The sequence below is a fragment of the Vulpes vulpes genome, chromosome 15 (genome assembly GCF_048418805.1).
Source record: "Vulpes vulpes isolate BD-2025 chromosome 15, VulVul3, whole genome shotgun sequence".
NCBI classification, from domain to species: Eukaryota; Metazoa; Chordata; class Mammalia; order Carnivora; family Canidae; genus Vulpes; species Vulpes vulpes.
The window spans coordinates 90,870,017-90,894,544 of NC_132794.1; the positions used below are offsets into that span (position 1 = coordinate 90,870,017).

Consider the following 24,528-nt stretch of genomic DNA (forward strand, 5'->3'; position numbering starts at 1 on the left):
TGGAAACCCAAAGTCCTTTGCCTTTCACCCAGTTGCTTTCAGCTGTAGCCCAAAGCACTGCTGTCCATGTGTATTATTGGAGCACGGAGCAATGACATCACTTGTCTAAAAATCCAAATGAAGTCATGTGGTAGGAGCCTGTTGATCTGTGTGAGGGGCGATGTGTTGGTATCTTCTCATGATGTGTGGGATTGCCAGGGGCTGTGATCTGGCATTTCATTAATTAGACGCACAATGAATTGTGCAGCTGAGTGGTGCCAAGCCAGGGCAGTTGTGTATTTGTAGACAGGGCAGGTTGCACAGCTGCAAACGGCTCAGCTCAGTCACTGCCTTTGATAGCTCCTTTCTGCTCTGGCTGAAGCCATAATTGCAGGAGGCTTATTTCCTTAGTTCCTTTCCTTCCTTGAAATCCTGACTATGTTGCTCAGGTTAGACTTGGAGCAAATGAGGGGATTCGGCTGCAGCAATGAACAGTGCCTGCACGGTCGGGGGGCCCTGGCTTCAGGCAAGAGGAGACTGCAGGAGTCCCAGCGAGAAGGAGGATGCCCAGCAGAGGCCAGTGGGCAGTCCCTGGGGTGGTGTGGGTGGGCAGTGTGGCACAGTAGGGATAGGTGCTGGCTCTGGGGTGGGGCACAGCTGAGTGTGAATCCTGGTGGCCTGGGCAAATCACTAGTCCTTCATCAGCTCCTTCTTCTCCTCTGGAACATGGAGATGGCAACAGCACTTACTCCAGGGGGACTGCGGAGAGGGCTACCCAGAATCACGGGTCGAGTGTCGAGCTGCATCCACTTTGGAAGACGGGTCATTGTGTGTCTGTGGGGAAGGACCTAACAGACAACAGGTTTATGTTTTGAGGGGAAATGAAGTCATGTCACAAGGAAACTTACTTGGGCCCAGGCTCCCTAATCTTGGTGCAGGAAGCTGATGCTGGGATAAACTCACTGGGACCAGGGAGTGGGGAAAAGATGTCAGCCACCCATGTGTGATTGGGAGGACCTTTGTCCATCTCTACTTAGTCATTTGCTCTGTGTGGTTATCCAAATGGGCCACATGTCTTCTCTTAGCATCCACAGGCATTTTATTTTATTTACTTATTTATTTTAAAGATTTATTTATTTATTCATGAAAGACACACAGAGAGAGGCAGAGACAGAGGCAGAGGGAGAAACAAGCTCCCTGTGGGGAGCCCGATGTGGGACTCGATTCCAGGTCCCTTCGGCCTGAGCTGAAGGCAGATGCTCAGCCACTGAGACGCTTAGCCACTGAGCCACTCAGGCATCCCTCCATAGGCATTTTAGATGCGTATAAATAAATCTAGGACCTCCTTCTTTTCTAACATGGAGGCATCCCTCCCCATATCCATTGCTGTGTGTTTCTGTTCTCACATGTAAGTTTATTTATATATCTAAGGAAACGTGTGTTTGTTGTTTTATGGACACCATGTAATTTTTGACATGATTGATGCAAATGTGGGTACGTGTGTGTTTTCTACCATTCTGTGATCTTTGGGTGAAGAGGGGTGTGGAACACCATGCACTGGGCAGGAATGCAATCTTCTGGGTAATGCATATACTTGAAGAGATGACCAAATGAGAGCAGGTGCAGATCCACCAGTACTAGTGAGCAGGAGAGCTCGAAGCCAGGCCTGATTATGTGACGGCTCCAGGGTCCTGAGACACAGGTGGTGAGGTGAGACATACAGTTTTGTCCAAAGGGCCCTGTAGGCATCACCTTGCATTCTGTAGGCAAATGGATGGGCTGTCCTGAGCTTGCCTCCAGGTTTGCCTGGGACCCAAGGCTGGGGAAACTGAGGCTGGGAACCCTTACACCCTCAGGCTGTGTGGGAGTTGTCACTCAGAAACCTCACAGCCCTTTGAAGAGGAGCCTGGTCTCCCAATCTCAGGGTCTTGCCCCCAGTCTTCTACCTGCCTGCCTTTCAGGATCTCTCAGTGTCTGTCTGTCTCTCATTTGCTCTAGTTGAGGTATACACTGATCCTGCCCACATTAGAGGAGGTGGAGGTTTGCATCTGGTCTGGACTTTAAGAGGTATGGGGGCCAGAGGGAACATGGTGTGGGGGTCAGGGGAAATAGTTGGGGGGGGGAGGGGTGGTGATTAGAGATAATCCAGAAAGTGGGCTCCTAAGAGCCAGGGAGCAGAAAACGAGGTGGGTGAGGCTTCCGCTGGGAAACCAAGAGGCTAACAGAGTCTCAGGGCCTAGATCACTTCCGCCATGGGCCACTGTTGGCTTTGGGGGCTGAGGCCCTGGGTGACCTGGAGGGTCACGCACTCAGTGGATGGGGGGCACTTTTTCCAGCCCTTGGAAAAACAAAGAACAGATCGGGTAGTAAAACAAAAGCAAAGGAGACCTGGAAGCACCTGACAGCCCTAATTCATCACGGCCCAAGTTTTTTCCTGTGTTCCCATTATATTTGTTTGTAAAAGTGGAAATCAATTTTGAAGGTAATTTTCTGGAAAGAATGGAAGGGAGGTGGGAGGGCCGGATAAGGCAGAGATGGTAAAAGGAAAAATTTAGGCCAGGCACAGCCCAGGGGCAGCTCTTGGCAAGGTGAAAGAAAATTGCATATTCAATCTCCATCCATGAATCTCCCTCACTGCTGCCCGCCTCCTGCTTGAAAACAATGAAGGCTTTTTCCCAACGCTGGGCAGGGCCTCGGTATCAGCCTCACTTTAACTTCAGGATCATTAATCCCCTGATTATTGAAGGAGAAGAGAGGGTTGCAGCATCGTCAATTCCGAAGGCATACCACCCCCCCTTGTGATGGGGCCCTGGCTGGGCTGGGGGTGGGGGCAGCCCGGTTGAGGTGAGGTGTTGTTTCAGAAGAGCCATGGAGGTGGGGAGGGAGGAAATGGGGAGCCAAGTGGACTGGGGGGAAGGAAGCCAGGAGGAGGGTGGAAGAAGGCAGTCATTACTGCATACCTCTGTTGTGTTGTTATTGCAAATTAAAAGTAGCATGTTCCACTCCACAGCTATCTTTGGGGAGGGAGGGGCACCAAGGGAGGTGGGGGATCTTATCATTGCTTCTTCAGCAGACCAGCCGTGGTGTCACCGTGTGAGGTGACATTTGAATTTACAATTCCGCTGAGAAAAGCCATTAATTCACAAATTAACATTTCTCCCTCTCCCTCTCTCTTTAACACTCTCTCCCTCTCTCACATGGATGTGCAAGCAATTGAAAAGACAAAGGAAATAGCCTTAAGGAAGAGACTTTACTGCTAGTCTGTCTGTGCTGAGACTGCTCCCCCTGCTTCCAGATAGATAAACCAATTACCTGAGCAGCCCTGCTCCTGGCCGCCCGCTCGCCTCCTTTTGTAGGCTGCCTCCATGGCCGGATTACACTCGGCGTATCTCATTAATGTAAACCAGGCATGCCCTGCTCGCTGGTCTCTCTTCCCCACTCTCTTTCTGGAGGGGCAGCGGGAAGAGAGCTGGGGTCAGAAAAGATAGACAAGGAGGACTCTGGGAAGAGGACCCCTGGGGAAGAGGCCCTGGGACCTTGGGTGTGACTCAGTCCTGGAGGAGGCTCATGGGGGATATCCGCAGGTGAGCATTCCCTGGAAGGCTGGCACGGATGGAGGTTGAGAGGCAGAGGCAGGAGCCAGAGACTGACCCCCTCAGGCCCACAGAGCTGGTTTCCATGGCCTTTTGGTCCTGATGCAGAGGACTGGCAGAAGCAGAGAGCCATCCAAGCCTGGCTTGCGTGGGAAGAGCTTAGGGAAGTTTTGCTGAGCATACACCATGTGAGCAGGACAGGATTCAGCCTGAAGGAACTGGGAGGGGAGCCGAGGAGTGTCCGGAAGACACCTTGAGGCTGCTCCACATTGCAGATTCCTTAACCTAAACCTGGTATGTTGGCACCATTATGTCTGTTTATCACCTACTCCTTCCACACATACGTCCCCAGCTGTCTGCTTCCCTTCTCAAAGAATACCCCCACTCCCACCCGGGAGTGTGGAGCCGGCGGTGGTCATGCTCTCAGAACCCTGGCGTGAGCTTACATTGTCAGCAGGAAATCACAGAACCTCTTTTGGCTTTCATTCTCCTCCAGGCCCTGGCCAGGCAGTCAGAAAACATATTGGCAGGGGGAAGCTGAGAAGAGTTTGAGTTTCTTTAAGGAAAGGTACTCTGTGGATGATTGCTGGAATTCTATGATTTCACCTGCCCGATACCACCCAGCCCCAGGTCACAGGCTCTGCCCTCAAGAAGCAGCTCCTATGAAAGTCCAGAAACCAAATCTACACGAAAGTAGTAATCTGTCTGGACAAGTGCCTGAGTTTAACTGTATCAACAAAGCTCAACCTATGTTCATTTTCCAATAAATAGTCAAAACCTGGCTAATGTCCACTCCAGTCCAAGAAAGAGTTAAGGTTCAAAGGTCAACACTCACTAAGACATCAAAAAATCCACTTATGAACATACATTGTTATGATTATATCTTCTCAGTAACCTGGGAAATTAGACAGTTTGCACCTGAGGGGAGGATCTTTTCTTAGTTGGATCATATTTTTTAGCCAAATTTTCTGTCAAGTTATGGCCATGAGTATAACACTGACTGTATCGTTACCCTTCTGTAGGGGTAGGTTATGTAGATATTTTATTAAGAACTTAACCTTGGCATCTGTGCACACATGGGTTTACTTTTTTCTGGCTGTGTGAGGTTGACACAGGTGCCTGAATTTGTACATAAATCCCTGTGTTTATACTGGAGACTGGCAGCCAGATCATTAACCAGTGTAGTTTCCCAGCCAGTTCATGCTGTTGTGGATAAAGAGTTATATTTGGTTGTTTGAAGAAGTTTGTTGAGATTTAGCACAAAAGAGACTTTTTTTTTCATAAGGTGCCAGAATAGATAAGTTGACCCCACCCCCGAACCAGGAGAGAATGTACAAATCTGCAGTGGAGGGAGGTACCCGTGTCTCTCCACCACTGGAAACTGGGGTGGGTGTAGCACAGTATCACAACTTTTCCAGCAAATGCCTCAAGTCCTCCCCACTCCCCGGCCCCCACGTGGCCCCCATGTCTGGACATTCTTGCACACATGCATGCACACCCATCTTGTCAGAATTTGTCTTCAACTCCTAGTCTTCCACTTGGCATCCACCTTCCAGCCCTGCAGGTAGGCATCATTCTCCTTCCTCCACTGGCAAGGGCACCAGGCGAGAAATCCGCTGCCTCAGCTCTGCCCTTCTTCCCCAAGTGCAGGCTATGGATGCAGGAGGGAGGAGCCAGGTCTTGCTGCTCCTGGGCTCACCTCCCCAGATGCCTCCTCCTCTGCAGGCCAAGGGGCAGCTGGGAAGGGCAGGGGTATGGGGAACACTTCAGAAAGGGTTTGGAAGGAAGGTAGACCAGATTGCTGCCTGGCAGAGGAGTGGGTCTGAGCACCCTCCCTGACCTTGCTGGCTGCTCATGAAGGAGCCCTGAGCTCTGAGCTTCCCTGCCTGCCTTCTTCTGAGCCATGGTGGCCACAGGGCTCTCCAGGACCCTCCCCATTCTGTCCTGTGTGGGGGTGAAAAGGCAAGGAGGGTTGGGGGAGGGCTGGGCCCTGGCTCTGGGGCTGGGAGACAGATCACGAGCCTCAGAGCTGAGTTGCAGCAGAGCCAGTAATTCAAACCATCCTGACCCTTCGATGAACCCGAACCTGCTGACCTTGACAACACCAGACAAGGGAGGCCTCAGAAACCTCAACCTGCACGAAGGCCTCGCCTTCTCTCCCTCCCTTTCTTGGAGCCCTGTGGCCCAGCCTCCAGGTGGCTCCTAATTTGGCTGTCCCCACCAAATGTCAGTATCCCTCCCTCCCTGAAGTACCCGCCTGCCTGCCTGCCTCAAAGCACCCTCTGTGCTCAGCTCCACTGGAGACAGGACGTGGGCATCTCACGGGGCCCCTCCAGGGCCAGGCCAAGGAATCCCCCTTTATACAGGGCTTTTACACCTTGCCCATTCTCTTCCCGCCTGAGGTTTCATCTTTTTCAGAAGCACTAGCTATAGTGTTTGTGTGTATGTGTGTATGTGTGTGTGTGTGTGTGTGTGCGTGCGCGTGTGCACACAGGCACGCACGCATGGGGTCTGGGTGCACACAGGGGCAGGGATAAAATGTGATCGAGACAGAGCGGACAGAGGAGGGAAGAAAAGCCTGAGGAAAGCAGCCCCAGGAACCTGCATTAAAGTCAATGCAGTTTATGAAGTGTATGCTCTCCTCCTAGGGAGAGCTGGATTCCATCCAACAGCCTCTCAGAGCCTGGCAAACAGCTCCTGAAGCAGAAAGTGCAGGCAGGAGCTCGAGCAAGCCAGTGACAGAGGGAGGGATGCGTGGACACACACACACACACACACACACACACACACACACGCACACACACACTCAGTGCCCCCTCCCCTCTCTTCCACAGACTCACACAGAACTCCCTAGACCCCAGCAGACTGCAGAGTTGAGATAGATGGGTGCAGATAGTGAGTTTGGTAGGAGTGACTCCAGCTGATTGACTTTCCTTCCCTTTCACCTCCCTGGCCCCAATCTTCAGTTCCTCTGGTGGTGTGGCCAATTTCGACACTCAGGCAATGTGGACCCTGGTGGACTGGTAGCATGGCAGGTGGGACGGAGGGCAGCATGGACCACCGGCACAGCCGGTCTGTGGAAGTTGCTCTGCGTGAGGGGCAGTCTGGGGGAGGTATACAGAGTAAAAGGGACCAAAATGTGGTGTCTCAGGAAGCTGCCTTTTTTTCTGATGCCAGGATTCCTTTTCTCTGGTCCCTTGGTCCAGGCCAGCCGGGTACCTTGCAGCTAGTGAAGACAGCTGCTGGAGGCTCTGAAGGAGAAACAATTAGAGACGTATTTTTTTTCTGGGAATTCAAAGGAAACAAATGGTTGACAAGGTTAGGATATGAGCACTCAGAGGGACTTGTAAGCAAGGTGGGATATCTGTCCTTCTAGACATTTCTTCGTGTGCACAGACACGTGAGTTCATGTGTGCATACCTAATAATAATATGTACATGGGCCAGAATCTTTGACTTTAAAAGAAAGGGGAGTGTGTAGGAAAGGCCTTCACCCCTACCTGTGGGGTTGGCATTCCGTTGCTCAGCAACCCCTGTGCTTCTGCAATGTGCCTCAGCTGGGGATGGCGAGTGGGGAGGGAAGTCTGCCTCCCACTTCTTCTCGGAAACTTTGTGTCCCTGTTCACGAGTTCGGCCAGGAGCTGGAACAGAGGAGGACAGCAGCGATAGAGGTGTTTGAAGGCGGACAGTCGAGGGAAGAAGTGTCAAAGGGAAAGTGAAGGATGGACAAAAAGTACTGATTGTGGGGGATGCTCTGAAGCCAGGAGATGATAGGCATGGAGGAAGGCAGTGAGTGGCCAAGGATGGCTTTCACCCTTTCTCTCCCCTTCTGTCTCCTTTCCCCTCCCTCCTCCCCTCCCTTCCTCTCCTCATCCCTCCCCTCTTCCCGCCACACATCTTTATTGGTTCCGGTAATAGCGTTGATTTGCATGTCAGGCAAAGCCTTGCTACACACACAAAAAGAAAACCCCAGCCGTGGCGGTGTGGCAGTGTCAGCTCTCGCTGTTGTTCGACAGTGTAAAATTAAATTAATAAAGCCCCCAACACAGGAAAACATAACAGGAAATTAATGGCCTTTACTGTCGCTCTGATGCAGTCATTTGCAACCCTGCTTTCCGCACCAAAGACTTCATAAATGCAAGCAGTTTCTCTAAACAAGCATACTTAGGGCGGCCTGGTATGTAATTTTTCGCCTTGCTTGTGTCCTTTGAGCTAACAAAGCCCCCTTCCTTCCTGGCTCCAGAGAGGTTTCTAACTGGTTCTGGCCCCAGCTGGCGCCCAGCACCAGGCAGGAGGCCCCGGCCTCTCCCTGAGAACCCACATAGGGCTGAAGGAGGACTCAGGGTCTCACACAGACACTCAGCCACCCCTTTCCCACCAGCGGCCCATGAGCCTGGAGCCCTAGCCTCTGCCAGCCGGCCAGGAGGAAGGCACGGTGCCTGCTCCCAAGCAGGAAAGTTGATCACTCTGGGGAATTCACTCAGACGCACCCAGTGCTCACTGGTCCCCTTTCTCTGTGCATTTCAATTCTCTCTCCAAGACCTGTTTGCTCCCCTCCCATCATTGCCTCTGGTCCCCACTTCCTTCCAGCTTCATCTCTACCTGCTCAGCCTCCTACTTCATATATGGGTCACACACACTCACACTAGCTGTGTGCTGGCTGCACGTGCCCATGCCCTTTGCTGCTACAGGTAACTGGGAGGTGTGGGAGAGGTTACCTATTCAAAAGGGGGAAAGTAACTACTGGTATAATTCTCTAGAGTTCTAGGTCTCCCCTCTACTGTTTGGTTAGGAAATATGAGGACCCTAGATGATCATTCAGGTCATCCTTCTGTCTTTGGGCAGATTTCCTATAAACCATTTCAGAGAGTTGAGAGTCTGTGGTTTTGCTTTGGTGTGTAAATAGTGGAATATTGAGAAAACTTACACTTAACATCTCTGGGGAGCTTTGTATCGATGTGGGGCCAAGTGCCCACTGTGTTGGGATGTACCAGAGGAACAAATAACCAACCAGGGCTGGGGTCTCTAGGAACTTAGAATCTACTGGGAGAGGCAAGGCCATCACACATCAGACAATAGGCTGCTAATTAAATGCTGAACCATGTGGCTGAGCATTCAATAGGAATCCAGGGAAGTGGCTAGAAGAGCAAGCAGGAGACGGGACTTAAGCCCAGGAATGGCTAAGATGCAGAGAGACTGTCTCCAGAAACCCCTCCCATGTGGAATGAGGCCAGTGGCTAGGATGAGGTTGGTGACAAGGCAAGGTCTCAGATTCTTTTTTTTTTAAATTTTTTAAATTTTTTATTTATTTTTTAAGATGTTATTTATTTATTCGTGACAGACACAGAGAGAGGCAGAGACAGAGGCAGAGAGAGAAGCAGGCTCCATGCAGGGAGCCTGACGTGGGACCCGATCCCAGGTCTCCGGGATCACGCCCTGGGCTGAAGGCGGCGCTAAACCGCTGAGCCACCGGGGCTGCCCAAGGTCTCAGATTCTTAAAGGTCATCTGGTCTTATCTGCCACTCACGTAGAACTCTCCCTTCCAGCAGTTCTGCCTGCCAGGCTGCAGCCCCTGCCTGGACATAGGACATACATGGACAGTTGTCATTGTTAGCAGAACTGCCTTTATACTGAGTCAGGGTAGTGTTGAGGGAAGGACCTTGGAATCCAGATGTCTGGATGTGGGATCTATCTGCACTCCTTACTGGCTGTGGGATCTTTGGCTACTTACATAATCTCTTTGAATCTCACGTTCCTCATCTTTAAAGTAGATAACAGTATTCACCACTTAGAGTGATGGTAAAGATCTCCCTTTGACACCCTCTCTTCTTTCCATCTATCCTTCCCAGTTTGCTGAGCCCCGGAATGGATTTTAGTTTATCACATGATGGGGTCCCTGCACTGGAGGAAGCTTCCCCACCATCCTGGCTACCTGTCTCTGAATTCATTCTTGACAGATAAAAGTCCCTCCTTTGTGAACACTGAACTCTAGAGAATCTAGCCAATGCCAAGAACAGTAGAACCATGCCACTCTCCTGGAGATACTATATCCATAATGTGGCCTAAGATTACATTCGATTTTTTTTTTTTTTTAGCAGCTCTGTCAGACTCAAGATCATATTGAGTTGGTGGTCAACGAAAACCTTGAGATCTTTTTCACATCAATTGCTATCAAGCCAGGTCTACCCCATTCTGCACTTGCATAATTGATTTTTTTAAACCTAAACATAGGGCATTCCATTTATCCCTGTTGAATTTCATCTTGTTGGTTTGGGCTCTTAATTCCACCTGATTAAGACATAAGGATGTCTTCTGTAGCATTATCCTAGTAGAGTTTTTCACAAGAATTACTTGTCTTTAAAATAAAGGAGAGACAGGGAACCCTGGGTGGCACAGCAGTTTAGCGCCTGCCTTTGGCCCAGGGCGCGATCCTGGAGACCCGGGATCGAATCCCACGTTGGGCTCCCGGTGCATGGAGCCTGCTTCTTCCTCTGCCTGTGTCTCTGCCTCTCTCTCTCTCTCTCTCTGTGTGACTATCATAAATAAATAAAAAATAAAATAAAATAAAATAAAATAAAATAAAATAAAATAAAATAAATAAAGGAGAGACAATCACCCACCAGTGGAAACCTCCCTCCTGGTTGCAATAAATGAATGCTTTGGATACTATTGGGCCCAGTAGCCATCTACCTTATCACTTGTCTTCATCTTGCCCATAACATTAGGAAGGAGATTCTTTGTGAAATGTTAACATTCACCACATCCACAGCATTTCCTTCATCAATAAAAAATGCAATTTAAGTTGATGAGCAGATTGAGCACCTGCTAGATAGAAAACATGGCAGGAGTGATTTACAAAAGTAAATAGAATGCAGCTCTTGACTGCAAGAAGCTTCTAATCTAGTAGGGAGATAAATGTGCACATCATTATATAAGCAGAATGTGATAGATGCTGTGATCAAGGTATAAAGCGCTATGATGAATGTTTTTTAAAAAAGAAAGAGAGAGAGAAAGAGAGAGAGAGAAAGAGAGAGAGAGAAAGCAGTTGCTTCCAACCAGGGCAATTAAGACAGTTTTTTTTTTTTAATTTATTTATTTATGATAGTCACACAGAGAGAGAGAGAGGCAGAGAGAGAAGCAGGCTCCATGCACCGGGAGCCCGATGTGGGATTCGATCCCGGTCCTCCAGGATCGGGCCCTGGGCCAAAGGCAGGCGCCAAACCGCTGCGCCACCCAGGGATCCCCAATTAAGACAGTTTTAGTGGGGTTGGCATTTGATTGAAGCATTGCTACCTAATTAATGTGCCGCACCTTCTTCTTGGTAAATGCATGCAGGTTCCAGGGTGTCCCCATGTTCTTTCCTGTGGCCCATGAGTTAACCGTATAATAATTTCTTCTGAAAGATTTCCCAGATGCCTGGGTAGCTTAGCGGTTGAGTGTCTGTCTGCCTTTGGCTCAGGACACAGTCCTGTATCCAGGGATCAAGTGCTGCATCAGGCTCCCTGCGGGAAGCCTACTTCTCCCTCTGCCTGTATCTCTGCCTCTTTCTGTGTGCATGTCTCTCATGAATAAAAAAAATAAAATCTTACAAATAAATAAATAAATAAACAAACAAACAAATAAAATAAATTCCCCAACCCTAGCATTACCATTTATTAGAGCATTATTTGCATAAGCAAACCATCTCCACCCCCACCCCTTCTCCCACTCCCCCTTGACAGGGCAGATGGCTTTGGGCTTTGTCACTGCCTCACCCCTTTCATTGTGTCTTCTTAAGGATTATCAAATTTAGGATCCTATCTGCTTTCCCCGCTAGGGTCCTGGTAGATGAGTTATCTGGGCCTGGGAAAGTTAAGTAAATTGAAATAGTTAGGAGTTACCTGCCTGGCCCCGTCCTGTTGATCCCATTGTGAAGATTATTTTTTTTGGTGGAGAAGGCAAAGGCAAGCTGAGGAAGCACCGATAGGTTCTACACCTTCTCTCCTTTTTTGTCTCAATCTTACTCTGCTTCCCAAGTACTGAGCGTAAACCTACCTTCCTTCTTGGTCTTTCTTCAAACATAGCTACGAAGGCCCTTTTTTCTTCCTGATAGGTTCATGCTATTCTCATATCCATCCTTGGTTATGGGCCCTTCCTTCCTTCCATCTGTTGTGTGTCCTTTTTAAGAGGGGGGAAAAAAACTTTTGTCTGATAATAAGTATCATACATGCTCATTGTAAAATATTTGGTAGATACAGTAAATTAAAAAAAAAAATCACCCCTGATCTCATCACTGAGAGATAACCACTGTTAGAATTTGGTCTATTCTTCACAGTCCTTTTTTCCCCTTCTGTGCATATATAATTTTTTGATAAAAACTGGAATGATACTGTATATATACAGCTTGTGTCTTGCTATTTTTGCTTAACATTATATAGGACCATTTTCACATATCATTAAATATTCTTTGAAAACATGATTTTTTAATGGCTGCATAATCTTCCACTGTTCGGTGTACATGTCCTTTTAAAATCTAGGCTCATCATTTTTAAAGCTTATCCGTGTGCAACAACAACGATTTTCCTTAAATGTCCTTTTAGTTCAGCCCCTCCCCCCACTCCAGTGCCTTTACTTTGTCAGGTTGATTATTTGAGCTTGTAGAGGTGAAATTTCATTTTTAGAGCACCCTGTCCTTAGGGAATTAGACTCCCTTGCCATGGGATCACACGACCGTTCCTTCCCTCCATGTGTAGCTGTTTGCTTTCCTGAGTTGGATTCTGTCCAATGCCTCCTCCCTTGGCTACTGTCAACTCTAGACATGGTTGCTTTCTCCCCGGATCCCCATCACTTCTCTTTTATCGGCTTTTGTTTCTCTCAGAATTAAGCAGCTTGGAATAGTGAAAAGGGCATTGGGCAACTGAGAACCTCAGTTCCCCTCCTAACGATGACTAGCTGTGTGACATGGGACAATTACTCAACCTTTCTGAGCCCTTTTTTTGGTCTCTAAGAGGGAATCAGCTTAAATGATCTGCATGATAATTTGCAGCTGTAAAATGCAATGACACTGAATCCAGAGTAGCAATTTCTTTTGTTGCTTCTTTTTTTCCTCTCAAAGGTAAACTGTTGAGGGAGGCAAGTTACAAATTTATCTACCTTTGCTTCTGGAATTCTGTTAGATGAATCAGCCAACATTTTTTTTTATCACCTCATGCCCTACGCTAGGTTTACAAAGATGAAAAAGATGGGTCCCTACCTTCAAAATAGTCACAGTTTAGTGGAGAAAACAAACATTAAAAAAACAACCATGCAAACAACAACAACAACAACAACAACAACAACAACAACCATGCTACATATAGATTCTAAATTTGGCTCTGCTTCTTACCGGCTGTTGTAGGTAATTTGGGCCAAGTTACCTAACCTTTCCATCCCTCGGTTTCTCCAGGTTACGAACTCAAGCTGCCATATGCATATTGCCTGTGTTTGCTTCTGTCTCTTCCAGTACTTGTTAGCTGTGACCTTAGGAAAGTTCTGGAACCTCTGTACATTTGTTGAGAAAACATTTGTTTTCTCAACTCCAAAATGAGGATAATAATAGAAGCTTCCTGCTTAAGTTCTGGTGAAAATTAAATGAGTTAATATATGTACAATTCTTAGATGATTGCCTAATATATAGTAAGCACTTCATGTTAGTTGCTGTTATTGTAAGAATTAAGTCAGTGTCTATATGTTACACATAGTGTCTGCTACTGTAATAGGAACTGGATCGATTTCAGTTATTATTATTATTTCTACAATAGAGGTTTGGATAGATGGCTACTGGAACACAGAGAAAGAAGAAATTAATACTGCTGAGGGAGGAGCTAGCCATCCACTGGTATAACTTTGAGGAAACTCAATCCAGAAAAGCTCATGGGACTTGGCCAAGGCCATCTAGCACGTGAGCGACAAGACCAGGATTTCAACTCCGATGTCACTCCTAGTCCAGCGTTGTGTTAGGATCACTAATGCAGGTTAGTGTCCCTAGAGGCATGTGGGTGTAAATGGGCATAGCAGCCCAGGCAGCTACCCCCACTTTTCCCCCCTCTCATGAACTTCACTGTTTGTTGTTTAAGATTTTATTATTCATGAGACACACACACACACACACAGAGGCAGAGACATAGGCAGAGGGAGAAGCAGGTGTCCAGTAGGGATCCTGATGCGGGACTCAATCCCAAGACCCAGGGATCAGGACCTGAGCCAGAGGCAGGCGCTCAACCACCGAACCACCCAGGCGTCCCTCACTGAGTGGGCTCAAATTTCAGAAGCCCAGAAGCTGAGCTTGGTCAAGCAGAACAGGTGGTCTGCCAGGGCCAGGCCAGGCAGAACCTGGTCTTGCTCAGAGCCTAAGCTGTGGGCCCTATTTCCAAGGGCTTCTTCATGCTCTCCTCTTGAGTGTCGCTTGGCCCGGGCACACTCCCACGCAGGTTGTCCAGTTTAAGAATGGGAGGCAACGGGGACTGTCATCCCATCTCCTGGGACAAACGGTGATCCCAGGAGCGCACTCTCCAGCCTGGCCCTTGGAGCCCCTCCCAGCACAGGGCAGCACGGCTTGCCCCCTGCTCTCCCCCGCCCTCCTCCTCCTGTTTTTCCTCTAACACCCAGCATCTCCTCTTCCGTCTCTCCCTGCCTTTCCTCGCGTGCACTCCTCCCTCGCTCACACTTCTTTCCTTTCTTTCCCCCCTGCCCTGCCCCCTCCGATCGCACGAATCCCGGCGCTCCTAGCTCCTTGGGTGCGAGAGCCGCCCGGCTCCAGCTCCGCGGGGCTCCTGGGCTCCTGCCGGCCGCCCGCGCCCCATCCGCGGGGAGGGTGGGCGCCGCGTGGGGGTGGGGGTGGGGCCGGGGCTGCACCGGCGGGCTGCGCTGAATGACAAGCGGGATATTGATCGCATTCTGAACTCAGCCCAGCCGATAGAAGGTAATTAATGACTCCATTTGCCTCAGTACCGAGGAGAACAATTGAGTTTGAAACTGCAACAACTGGCAGCTGGGGGTGAACCCCTCAGAGGGGGAAGGTAGTGTTGGAGGAGCCAGCGGGGGAGGGTGGGCGGAGGCCAGCGGTCCGCACCGTGGGGAGCAAACGTCAGTGCGGAGCCCCCACCCCAACCGCAGCCAGCCCCCGGCCCCTCCAGCGCCCCGGCCCTGGCGGGCTGTTCCTACTTCCTCCATGCTTTTCTCTTTTCTTCCTCGATCGCCTTTTCGGGTCATTTTCTGCCTTCGGATGGAGTAAGACTGACTTTCCTCCAGATTGCTTCGGCTCTGCTGTGATCTTGCACACTTTCCTCACCATCCCTTAGCTTGTTACCTCATTTGTAAAATTGAACTAAAACGGTATCTCTTCGGCAAGTGTTCTGTGAGAACTAGAGATAATGTGTGTGAAACACCTAAAGGCTGCCTAGCCTGGAGTTAGCGTCCATAAATGATGATGATCATCTTTGACACGAAAGGCCAATTTGGTACAGTGGAGAGAGGGCTCTGGGGTCAGACATCCTGAGTTCAAATCCAGTCTTTGCTACTCACTAATTGGATAATGTTGAACAAATAATTTTGCCTCTCATCTGAAAAATGAGAAGTACCTCGCAACGTTGAGTGAATTTTTTTTTTTAAAGATTTTATTTATTTATTCAGGAAAGACAGAGAGAAAGAGGCTGAGACACAGGCAGAGGGAGAAGCAGGCTCCATGCAAGGAGCCTGATGCAGGACTTGATCCTGGGACTCCAGGATCATGCCCTGGGCCAAAGGCAGGCACTAAACCGCTGAGCCACCCAGGGATTCCCACGTTGAGTGGATTTAATGAGTATGTGTAAAAACTCTAATGTTGGTTTCCCCATAGACAGGTAGATATGTGTATTGGGTCTTAGAAAACTGAAGTTAGCATAGTTCTTTACCATGCTTTTTTTTTTTTTCTTTACCATACTTTAAAAGAATTCTTTTCACTTGCCTAATTCCTACTTTTTGGGACTTGGGGGCTGGCCCTTGTTCATCCCATCTTGATTTTGTAGACTTTGATGAGCCTTGTGCTTTCTAACCAAGGAAATGGCATTTTTTCTCCTGTCTCTGATCATCACCCAACATATCTTTTGGTCAGTGCACAAGAATCTCTCTCATCTCTCCCAGTGACTACTCTGAGAATTCAGGTAGAAAGTCATCACAAAAAGAGGACAGAACTCTTCTGTGCCTAGCCCTCATTCCTAAGACATGGTGTTCAGTGCCTTCCCTCCTGCCCAAGCTGCTGATACCTTGCTGGACAAAGTTCATGATTGGCCTGGGGTCAGAGAGGTAGAAGGTAGGGCTCTGCTCCAAGGAAGCCCAGAATAGTTGGGGAATGAGAAGGCTAAGTGAGTGAGTGAGGAGAGCAGATCTTTTGCTGAGGAGTGAAAGACATTTTTATTAATGATTTTAGAAGTGGTACATGCTTATTGTACAAAGCCTGGACAATATGGAAAAACTTAGATGAAAAGAAAACAATTTGCTCATGATCAGAAGGTAACCATTGTTAACTATGCTGGTGGCTCTCCTTTTGGTCAAGACAATCTTTGGTTTTGCAGTTGTCTTCACGGAGACTGGGGCACTGCTGCTGGATCCCATGCTCTGGATGTTGGCCGGGCAGGCAGCCCCTGCTGCCCATTGCTGCTCTGTCCTCAGCTGTCTGAGGATCTTCTGGTGCAAGGAACTGGAGCATCTTCTTGGTGCCAGGCTTCCTGGTGGATATGCCCTTGAGCTAGCCTCCTACCTTATTTAATCAATACTTTGTTTACTGTGAGTCTGTTTCCTCACCAGTAAAAAGGGGATTATAATCCCTACCTGCCTTGGAGAGTGGTTAGGAAGCCCAGATAACCTAAGGTCTATGAAAGTTTTTGTTAACTGCTCAACAAATAGGAAGCAGTCAGAGGAGAAGCCAATATGAGTCTTTGTTCCCCTGAAAGAATACTATTCATCAAAGTTTTAGCTGAGCAGTTTGTTTAATTAACTTCTTTATATCCTGCCTTATTCCAAAAAGGACTTGTAGTAGCTCACTCTCCTTGAGAATGCGCTTGCTGTAGTGCACAAGACACTCGGAATGGGCTCTAGTTCTGAGAATCCTACTACCTAGTTGTGTGACCAGACTGGCCACCCTCTCCCCTCACTGCTCACCCTTTATAGTTTTCCTTCCTGCAAAATGAGACATTTGGACCATATGTCCCCTAGTTATTTTGAAACAGTCTGTGTTCAGCCAGCTCAGGGCCATAGGCTGTGCCTTCAGTGTAGAGAGGATGCTAGGAGGGAAACCATGCCCCAGATGGAGTCAAGTGGTCCCCAGCTTAGTCCCTGGGTTTGGAACTTGGGCATCAGAGTGAATGATGTAGTGGGCAGGCTCTGGGTGGAGCAGACCTGAATTCAAATCCTGACTGTCATTTACTAGCTGCCTAGTCTTGGCTAAGCTACTTAATGTCTCTTTGCCTCAGTTTCCCTCTCTTTCACATAGGTATCACAGTCCTGGCCTCACGGGGTTTTGGGGAGGATTCAGTGGCATGTGATAATCTGAGTACTGTGAGCTGCTAATGGATGGTGGCTGGGAGGAGACAGCAGGAGAACAGGGCTAAATCTTCCACATGTGGAGACTGACTAGCACAGGGTCCTTTCCTCACTCAGGTAGGGTGCAGGGTGAGGTCTCACTAAACCTAAGCAACTGAATTTTCCAGCTTTAATCTAAACATATGGCCTGGCAATGGGAAAGAATATTAAAAATCAGAACTGTCCCGTAGAGCCCGGGACATGTGGCCACCATACTCCAGCCCTCTTCTTGGAGCCCTGACAAAGAGTTGGCTGACAAGGGGTTGGCTTATCTCATCACAATAAAGGCCCAGGGCCTCCTCCTATCATTTTGGAAGGCCTTCTCTGGAACCAGCTCCCACCACCACGGGCCATTAGACCCATTTTATCCCAACCATACCGTCTGTGACAGGGCCTCGGTATGGGGAGTTCAATTTAGAGACTGTCTCTGGACCCTGTTCTCAAGCGACCTCTGCTGCCTTCTTTGGATGGCAATTCTGCACCTCCCAGGTCAAGTGCTACTCTTAAGTGGGAACACAGGGTTCTCTGTCCTTTGGGTAAAGGCACGTAGGTGGGCAGGGTGGTGTTGCTGAGAGTGATGCTGTTAGAAGCTCACCAGCAGTGGGGGTAAGAGAAGAAGGAGCATAAGTCTACCCAGGGACCTACTATGGATCTTCCCACATCCTCTGATTGCTAGGGATGTGTGAGATTTGCCTGATATGTGCCTGGGTGTTCTGGGGTGTCAGGCCAGCCAGGTGTCCAGTACAGAAACCTTTGGCCAGGGGTCTGGATCAATCATTCAGTCAGTCAGTCATCAAACACACCCTCTATACCCATGTCCATGCCTGGCGTCGGAGCCACAGAGATGCATCAGTTGTGGTCTCTGCCCACAGGGAACTCACAGCCTGGCTCTTTGGTACATGGGAGCTGTCTCTATTGGGTCAGGAATCTTCTTGGAGAAGGATGCTATCTAATTACTCACACATGGGAACCCCGGGTGGCTCAGCAGTTTAGCGCCTGCCTTCAGCCCAGGGCGTGATCCTGAAGACCGGGTCGAGTCCCACATCAGGCTCCCTGTGTGGAGCCTGCTTCTCCCTCTGCCTGTGTCTCTGCTTCTCTCTCTCTCTCTCACTCTCTCTCTGTATCTCTCACAAATAAATAAATAAAATCTTTAAAAAATAATTACTCACACTTTTCATTCCCCACTTACTCTGAAACCTAGATCAAGACCTGGTCTTGCCTCCTCCTCTGTTTTGGCCCAGCTCTGCCAGAGCCAGTGGCCATCCAGGCCTCGCAGTGGTCTCCTACTGCAGTTTCATCCCTCTTTTTGCTGTCCCCTCTGAGGGTCTCCCCTTGAGAAGTCCCGCCCTGGGCACTCTCTCTCCATCATCCTGAGGACCTCCCTGCCAGTGGTCAATGCTGATGACCGGTTCATGCTCTCTTCGTTTTCTGTTCTCATCTTCCACATTCTCTTTTTGTGTCTGCCTGTCTTCCTCTCCTGTCTTCTCTCTCTGCCCCCTCCTTGCCCTACCCTCCAAACCTACCCCCATCCCTGCTCTTCTTTAGTTGGGTAGCCAGGTTTCCTGTCCTTGTCTCCAACCAGCACTTCGGCGGGCTTCTGGTGTGGGGAGCGTCTTCCCTTCTTCCTCTCCCTGTCTGCCTCTTCTCTGCTTCTGCCTTTCCTCCTTCCCCGGGCTTCTCCTTCTTGGACCTCTGACCCCAGACTTCTCCCAACCACCTCTCCTCACTCCTTCCCCCTCTTTCCTTGCCTTCATCCCTTCCTTCCTTCTCTGGCTGAAGGAAGGTGGGTGCCACCGTGCCTCTAGAGAGAACCTGCCAGAGCTCCCTGTCCCCATCATGATGTCACTGCCTGCTCTCTGTCCCGACACCCTGGACTCCCCCAAACCCCCAGAACTTTCTTTGTGCTCCTTCACCGTTCATCATTACCACTGCCTTTCCTGCCTTTTCATTGCCTTCCTTCTCCCCTGGGGGGTTTCCTCAAGCCTCCCGTGGCCTCTAATGGGGTTCTCTGCAGGCTTTCATCACACCACCTTGCTTCCCCAAATCCTCCAGCACCTTCATTCTCTCCATCACCCCCCCATGCCCTTCCTCCTATTCTCTTTGCCCCGCCTCCTGCTGCCACCTCTTCCAGAAGCAGCCTTCCCTTTGCCTTCCCTTCCTCCCTCCCCCTTCCATCACCACCGCTGCCTCTGTAACCTGTCTTATCACCAGGGCCTGAGTATACAAAAAAATAAATAAATAAAAAGGTCAGTGAGTGGAGGGAGCGGCAATAACCCCTAAAACAGTACTATCAGTGGAACATGATTGATCAATTGAATTCCATAGCGGCTGAAAAATGTGGGATTAAGTAGTGTATTATACGCACAATGAGTTGAGGCATGATGTTCATTTCAAGTTCATTTCGCCGGCCTCTGCCACCAGATCAGGCAATCAATAGGGGCAGCAGATATCATATATCACCTCTCTGCGGGCTGGGGAGAGAGCACCATAATCTCTCGCAAATTTAGAGTGACAGATTTGTCAAGATCTGAAGGGCCCCTGAATAAATGAAGGAAAAGAGACTCCTCCAGCCAGTGACCTGAGGACAAAGCTTCAGTTCAGCCCCTATACACACACACACACACACACACACACACACAAGGTTGAGCCAAGCCACACACAGGCTTATATACAAATCCACACAGAGGCACGATATGAGCCTTCCCACACATGTGCACACACCCATGCACATAATGTATGAGCACATGTTCACAGACAAATGCACACTTTCTTTCCCAGGGCCCATTTGGTGACACTGCAACAACCATACACAAAGACACTGCTGCCGCTCTAGGCCCTAACAGCAGGGCTTCCCAAAAGGTAGGAAGACTCCAGCAAGAGAGGATTAGACACAATGGAACATGCAAATAGATTTGAGGGGTGGAATTAGGATGATGGCACATCCTTGAAAGAAAAGCAGGCACAGAAAAAACATGGGGCACATGAGCTCATGCTCCCCATACAATCACACATGTACACACACACATTCTTTGAGAATAGTTCTCACTCTGTCATTTACACATACACAGATGCATATTTATCTGGATGCTTATATATTACAAGTGCATTTACACAGAGAATACCCACATAAAAGGAAAAACTAAATATGCCACACCCTGACTCATGTAAGAGAGACACACACACTCTCTAAGACGGAAAAACATTCCTGAGGCTTAGACAGTAGAAAAACACAACAACCAAGTTTTGTGTCTCTAGGAATGCCAGGAACATGGAAATACCATGGAGCCTGCTCCTGTGTCTGTCTATCTACCTCAGACTCAATCTTGGGCTTCATTTCTCTCTCTCTTATACACACACACACACACACACACACACACACACTTTTTTTGCTTTCCTACCTCCTGAGGAACAGAGTGGAGAGAAGACAGCAGGTCCCATTTGGAAAGCAGACCCCCATGCTCCATCTGGGAGGGCAGAAGAGAGGATGGCTGCAGGATGAGGTTAATCAATATGTAATATTTTCTATGGTCTCCTGAATGATACTGTACGGTGTTACTGTATATAATGCAATATTGATTATATCATATCGTATAATCACCTATAAACTGATATATATAACAGTCCCAGAGGAATACCCTGAGGCTTACAGCGTGGGCTGGCCCCAGGCCCAAGGCTCCCCGGTGGCTCTGGAGCTGAAGGAAGCCAAGAAGCGGCCACACTGTGGTTGGGAAGGACTCAGCTTCAGCCTGGAGAGTTGCTGGGTAGGGGTTCAGACAGAGAGAGAGAGAGAGCAGGCACTTAGCTCACTGTGTGCTCTGAAACCCTAACAGAACTGATGCAGGGGTGCCAGGATGGGGAGGGAAGGTAACAGAAAGCCTAGGTTGAGCTGGATGTGGACAGAATTGGCCTGCAGCCCCAGGGAGCAGGCACTAGTGTGGCACCGCCATGGCCTTTCCTTCGCAGCGTGAGTCTCAGCTCTCTGTGAGAACCACAGGAGGAGCTGGCGGGGCTCGAGGGGCTGGCCTCCGACAGAGACCTAGTCAGAGTCCGGGTCAGAGACAGAGGCTGAGGAGGACAGTCTGGGCACAAGAGTACCCACGAAGTCTCTGCCCAAGGCCGTGTTTCACTGCTCACGTGCCACATGCTGTCCTCCTGCTCTGCTCGCAGTCCTGGCCCCATGCAAGCAGAATGCTTCAGCTTGACTTTCAGAATCCCTCCTCCCTCGGCGGTGAAGTTAATTACCTCACCCAGCCTCCAGGTTACACTCAGCCTCGGAGATTTGATGATTTTCCACCCTTGGAGTCAGTGGAACTGAAATTCATCTCAGAGCCGAGTTCAATTCTCCACAGGCTCAATGATGCTGGTCTGAGCCACCCAGCTCCTCCCCCAGGCTGACGCAGGCCTGGGGACAGCAGGGGTTCAGGGGAAACATCTCCAAGGAGACCCCCAGCTGTACCTCTGCCCAGTGTTCCCGCAGTGCACCCCCCCTCCCCTCCCCGCACACTGGGACAACTTCCCATTCTCCCCCGAGGTCCTTCAGGGGCTCTGGCTCCCCCAGCCAGATCTCTGAGGCATGGTCAGCCCCTGGGCCAGCTGCTCCAGCCTAGAAGCTGGGAAGGAGGGGTCCCAGCAGGGGTAGGAAGCCCCCTTGACTTGCTGTGCCTCTGCTGGCCCATGCTGATGTCCCCACTGTGCCTGTGTCTTCTAGATGTGTCTGAGGGCTCAGTCCCCAACGGAGACTCCCAGAGTGGCGTGGACAGTTTGCGGAAGCACTTGCGAGCTGACACCTTCACCCAGCAGCAGCTGGAAGCTTTGGATCGAGTCTTTGAACGTCCTTCCTACCCTGACGTCTTCCAGGCATCGGAGCACATCAAATCAGAACAGGTGAGAAAGAACTTTCTGCTGTCATGAGTGGACAGAAACTGGGCAGAACAGGCCTCTGGAGAACGTGTGTACCCAGCATTGCACATGCTGCATATGGGTGCACCGTGCGTGTGCTGTGTGGGCACACTCCCATAAGGACATTATGGTAGAGTTAGGAAAAGCCATTATGGTACATGGCTGTTGGAAATGATAAGTTCTGGGTGCTAGGATGGTCTTGGATAAGCCTTGTCACCTTTCAGAGCCTCAGTGTCCCCATCTGTAGAACGGAGGACTTGGGTAAGGTCTAACAGGTCCCTTCCAGCCCTGCCATTCCATGCGTCTGGCATGGAATACTCAGGAAACGTCCTTATCCCCTTGCCATATCCCAGAGGCCTTACAGAAAATTTGTGCAACCCTGGGGTGCTCCTCTCGCCTGATATCAGAAGGAGAGGCCCCAATGCTTGCCTGCTGCCCCCAAATCCAGCTGTCCAGCATGACTTGACAGCCTACCCCGCAGACCCCATACTTCCTCCAGATGCAGAACAGCCCCGCGTGGGTCACAGCCCACAACACATTAGCACAATACACAATGTAGGAACATATCTCCTAACTCCTCACATTTACCCATGTGCACGTGTTTATACACCACACAGACACCTGCTCCCTCCCCCCACTCACAGCTCACAGGACTCAAAGCACAGCCCCCAGGTCAGCGGGAAGAGGTGCCTTCTCCCATACCATAGCTCCGCACACCTCCAGCGCCACCTCCAGTGCCTGCCTCCACCCACACATCCATAGAGGCCCCCCATGCACACACTTGAAGATAGGAGCACACACCCATTCCTCCACGCCTACAGCCCAGGCCTGACCCACACTGCCGCACAACACAGTCAGCTGGGCTTGCACGCGCACACACATGCACACACTGCGCACTCGCACACCTGCGTGGCCCCGCAGGCTCTGCACGGCACAGTTCCGCTCTAGGACTCCAGCAGCTCCCAGCCACTCGCCTTCCTCTCCGCCCGTCCTTTTATCCCATAAGCTGTTTGTCTTCATAAAACAAAAATCAAAAGTCTTTTTAAGGTGCCCTGAGCCATAAACCAACAAAGGAGGAGCCGGCCGAGGCGGGCGGCTCGGAGCACCCTCCACGAGTCCCCGGCTGTATTACAATGAATAACCTTTATTTACTTTCATTAGACTATTAAACACCAGCACAGTCATTTTTCCCCCTGAAACTCGGAGCAGGGCCCATAAAGCAAATCCGAAGCCTAATTGAGTTCATTTTAATTTCTCTCCGATCACAGCGAATTACTCTGGTGATAAATCAGGGGGCAGCTTCACCCCCAGTAGAAGGCCTAATTTGCAGCTAATTACAAAACTGATTTCTACAGGAAGATCAATACGAGAAGGAATTGGAAATGACGAGGCAATCCCGGCCAGCCAGGGAGGGGAGGGGGCCCTCTGGGGGGGCCAGGAAGCGGAAGGGAAAAAAACGGACCCGAAAGAGCAGAAAATCAGTTTTAATTTAACGTAATATTAATCAGAGCAACTTTTCCTGCTTTGTGCAGGCTCCTGGTCGGCCCAGCTCCGGGGTCTGGCTGAGCGGTGACGGCAATAAAAAGGCAATTACCCGAGTGTTTCGGGCAGGACACCCTTTCAGAGGCAATGACTGGCCCCCTCCCACCCTTCTGTTAGCCATGTGGACTCTCCCCCTCCCCAATTTCATACCCCAGTGCACAGGCAGAGAGCGAGGGGCCCGTGGGGCTGTCTTTGTTTGTTTTTTAAAAAGGGGGCGCCAGCACCCGATCAGCCAGCCCAGCAGTGCCAGGCCAGAGGCCCCCATCGGCCCTTCCCCCAGCTCTAGCCTGGGCCATCAAGTGCTGGTTCGCCCCTCCTCCCCAAGACTCCAGGGGGACCTGGAAACATCCCTTGCCTCTCAGCAGGGGGGACCCAACTGCTACACTCCACCCTTGGGGCTTCTTAGGCGGGAGATGCTATAGCAGTTTAAAGGGTGCTGAGATCACCACCAATTATGTGCAGGCTGCACCTCTAGCTACCCAGAGTCAGGTGTGCCCCCACCCACACAAAAATCTCCATCATCCGCTGAGCCCGCCCCTCCCTCTCTCCCCTCCCTCTGCCTGGCCATCTCCTTCCACCCCATCTGGGAAGGCTCCCTGTTCCTCCTCCCCATCTGCACACCGAGCCCTTTCTCCGCATGTGCGCATCAATAGAGAGCTGTCTCTTTTCTCTCTTCTCCCAGGGGAACGAGTACTCCCTCCCAGCCCTGACCCCTGGGCTTGATGAAGTCAAGTCGAGTCTATCTGCATCCACCAACCCTGAGCTGGGCAGCAACGTGTCAGGCACACAGACATACCCCGTTGTGACCGGTAAGGAGGCTTTCAGGAGGATGGGGGCACTGCTTTCAGTAGGGGCACCTTAGCCCTTGCCATCTGGGGCCCAGTGTGACAGGTGGGCCCCCTGCCATGATATCTGCAGAGAGAGTGAGCACCTCCAAAAAC

The 24,528-nt window shown here is 50.0% G+C and overlaps 1 protein-coding gene across 8 annotated transcripts in view; it reads left to right on the forward strand.

Moving 5' to 3' along the window:
* PAX2 (paired box 2) overlaps positions 1-24,528 on the forward strand; it is an 87,862-nt gene that overhangs the window by 43,545 nt on the left and 19,789 nt on the right. For 5 of the 8 annotated variants that reach the window (XM_025995704.2, XM_072739769.1, XM_072739771.1 and 2 more), the window contains 3 exons: positions 1,978-2,046; positions 21,855-22,030; positions 24,270-24,396. In XM_025995704.2, the coding sequence (XP_025851489.2) occupies positions 1,978-2,046; positions 21,855-22,030; positions 24,270-24,396 (372 nt within the window). The remainder of the gene's footprint in view (positions 1-1,977; positions 2,047-21,854; positions 22,031-24,269; positions 24,397-24,528) is intronic. The other 3 variants (XM_025995710.2, XM_072739772.1, XM_072739773.1) reach the window with 1 other exon arrangement.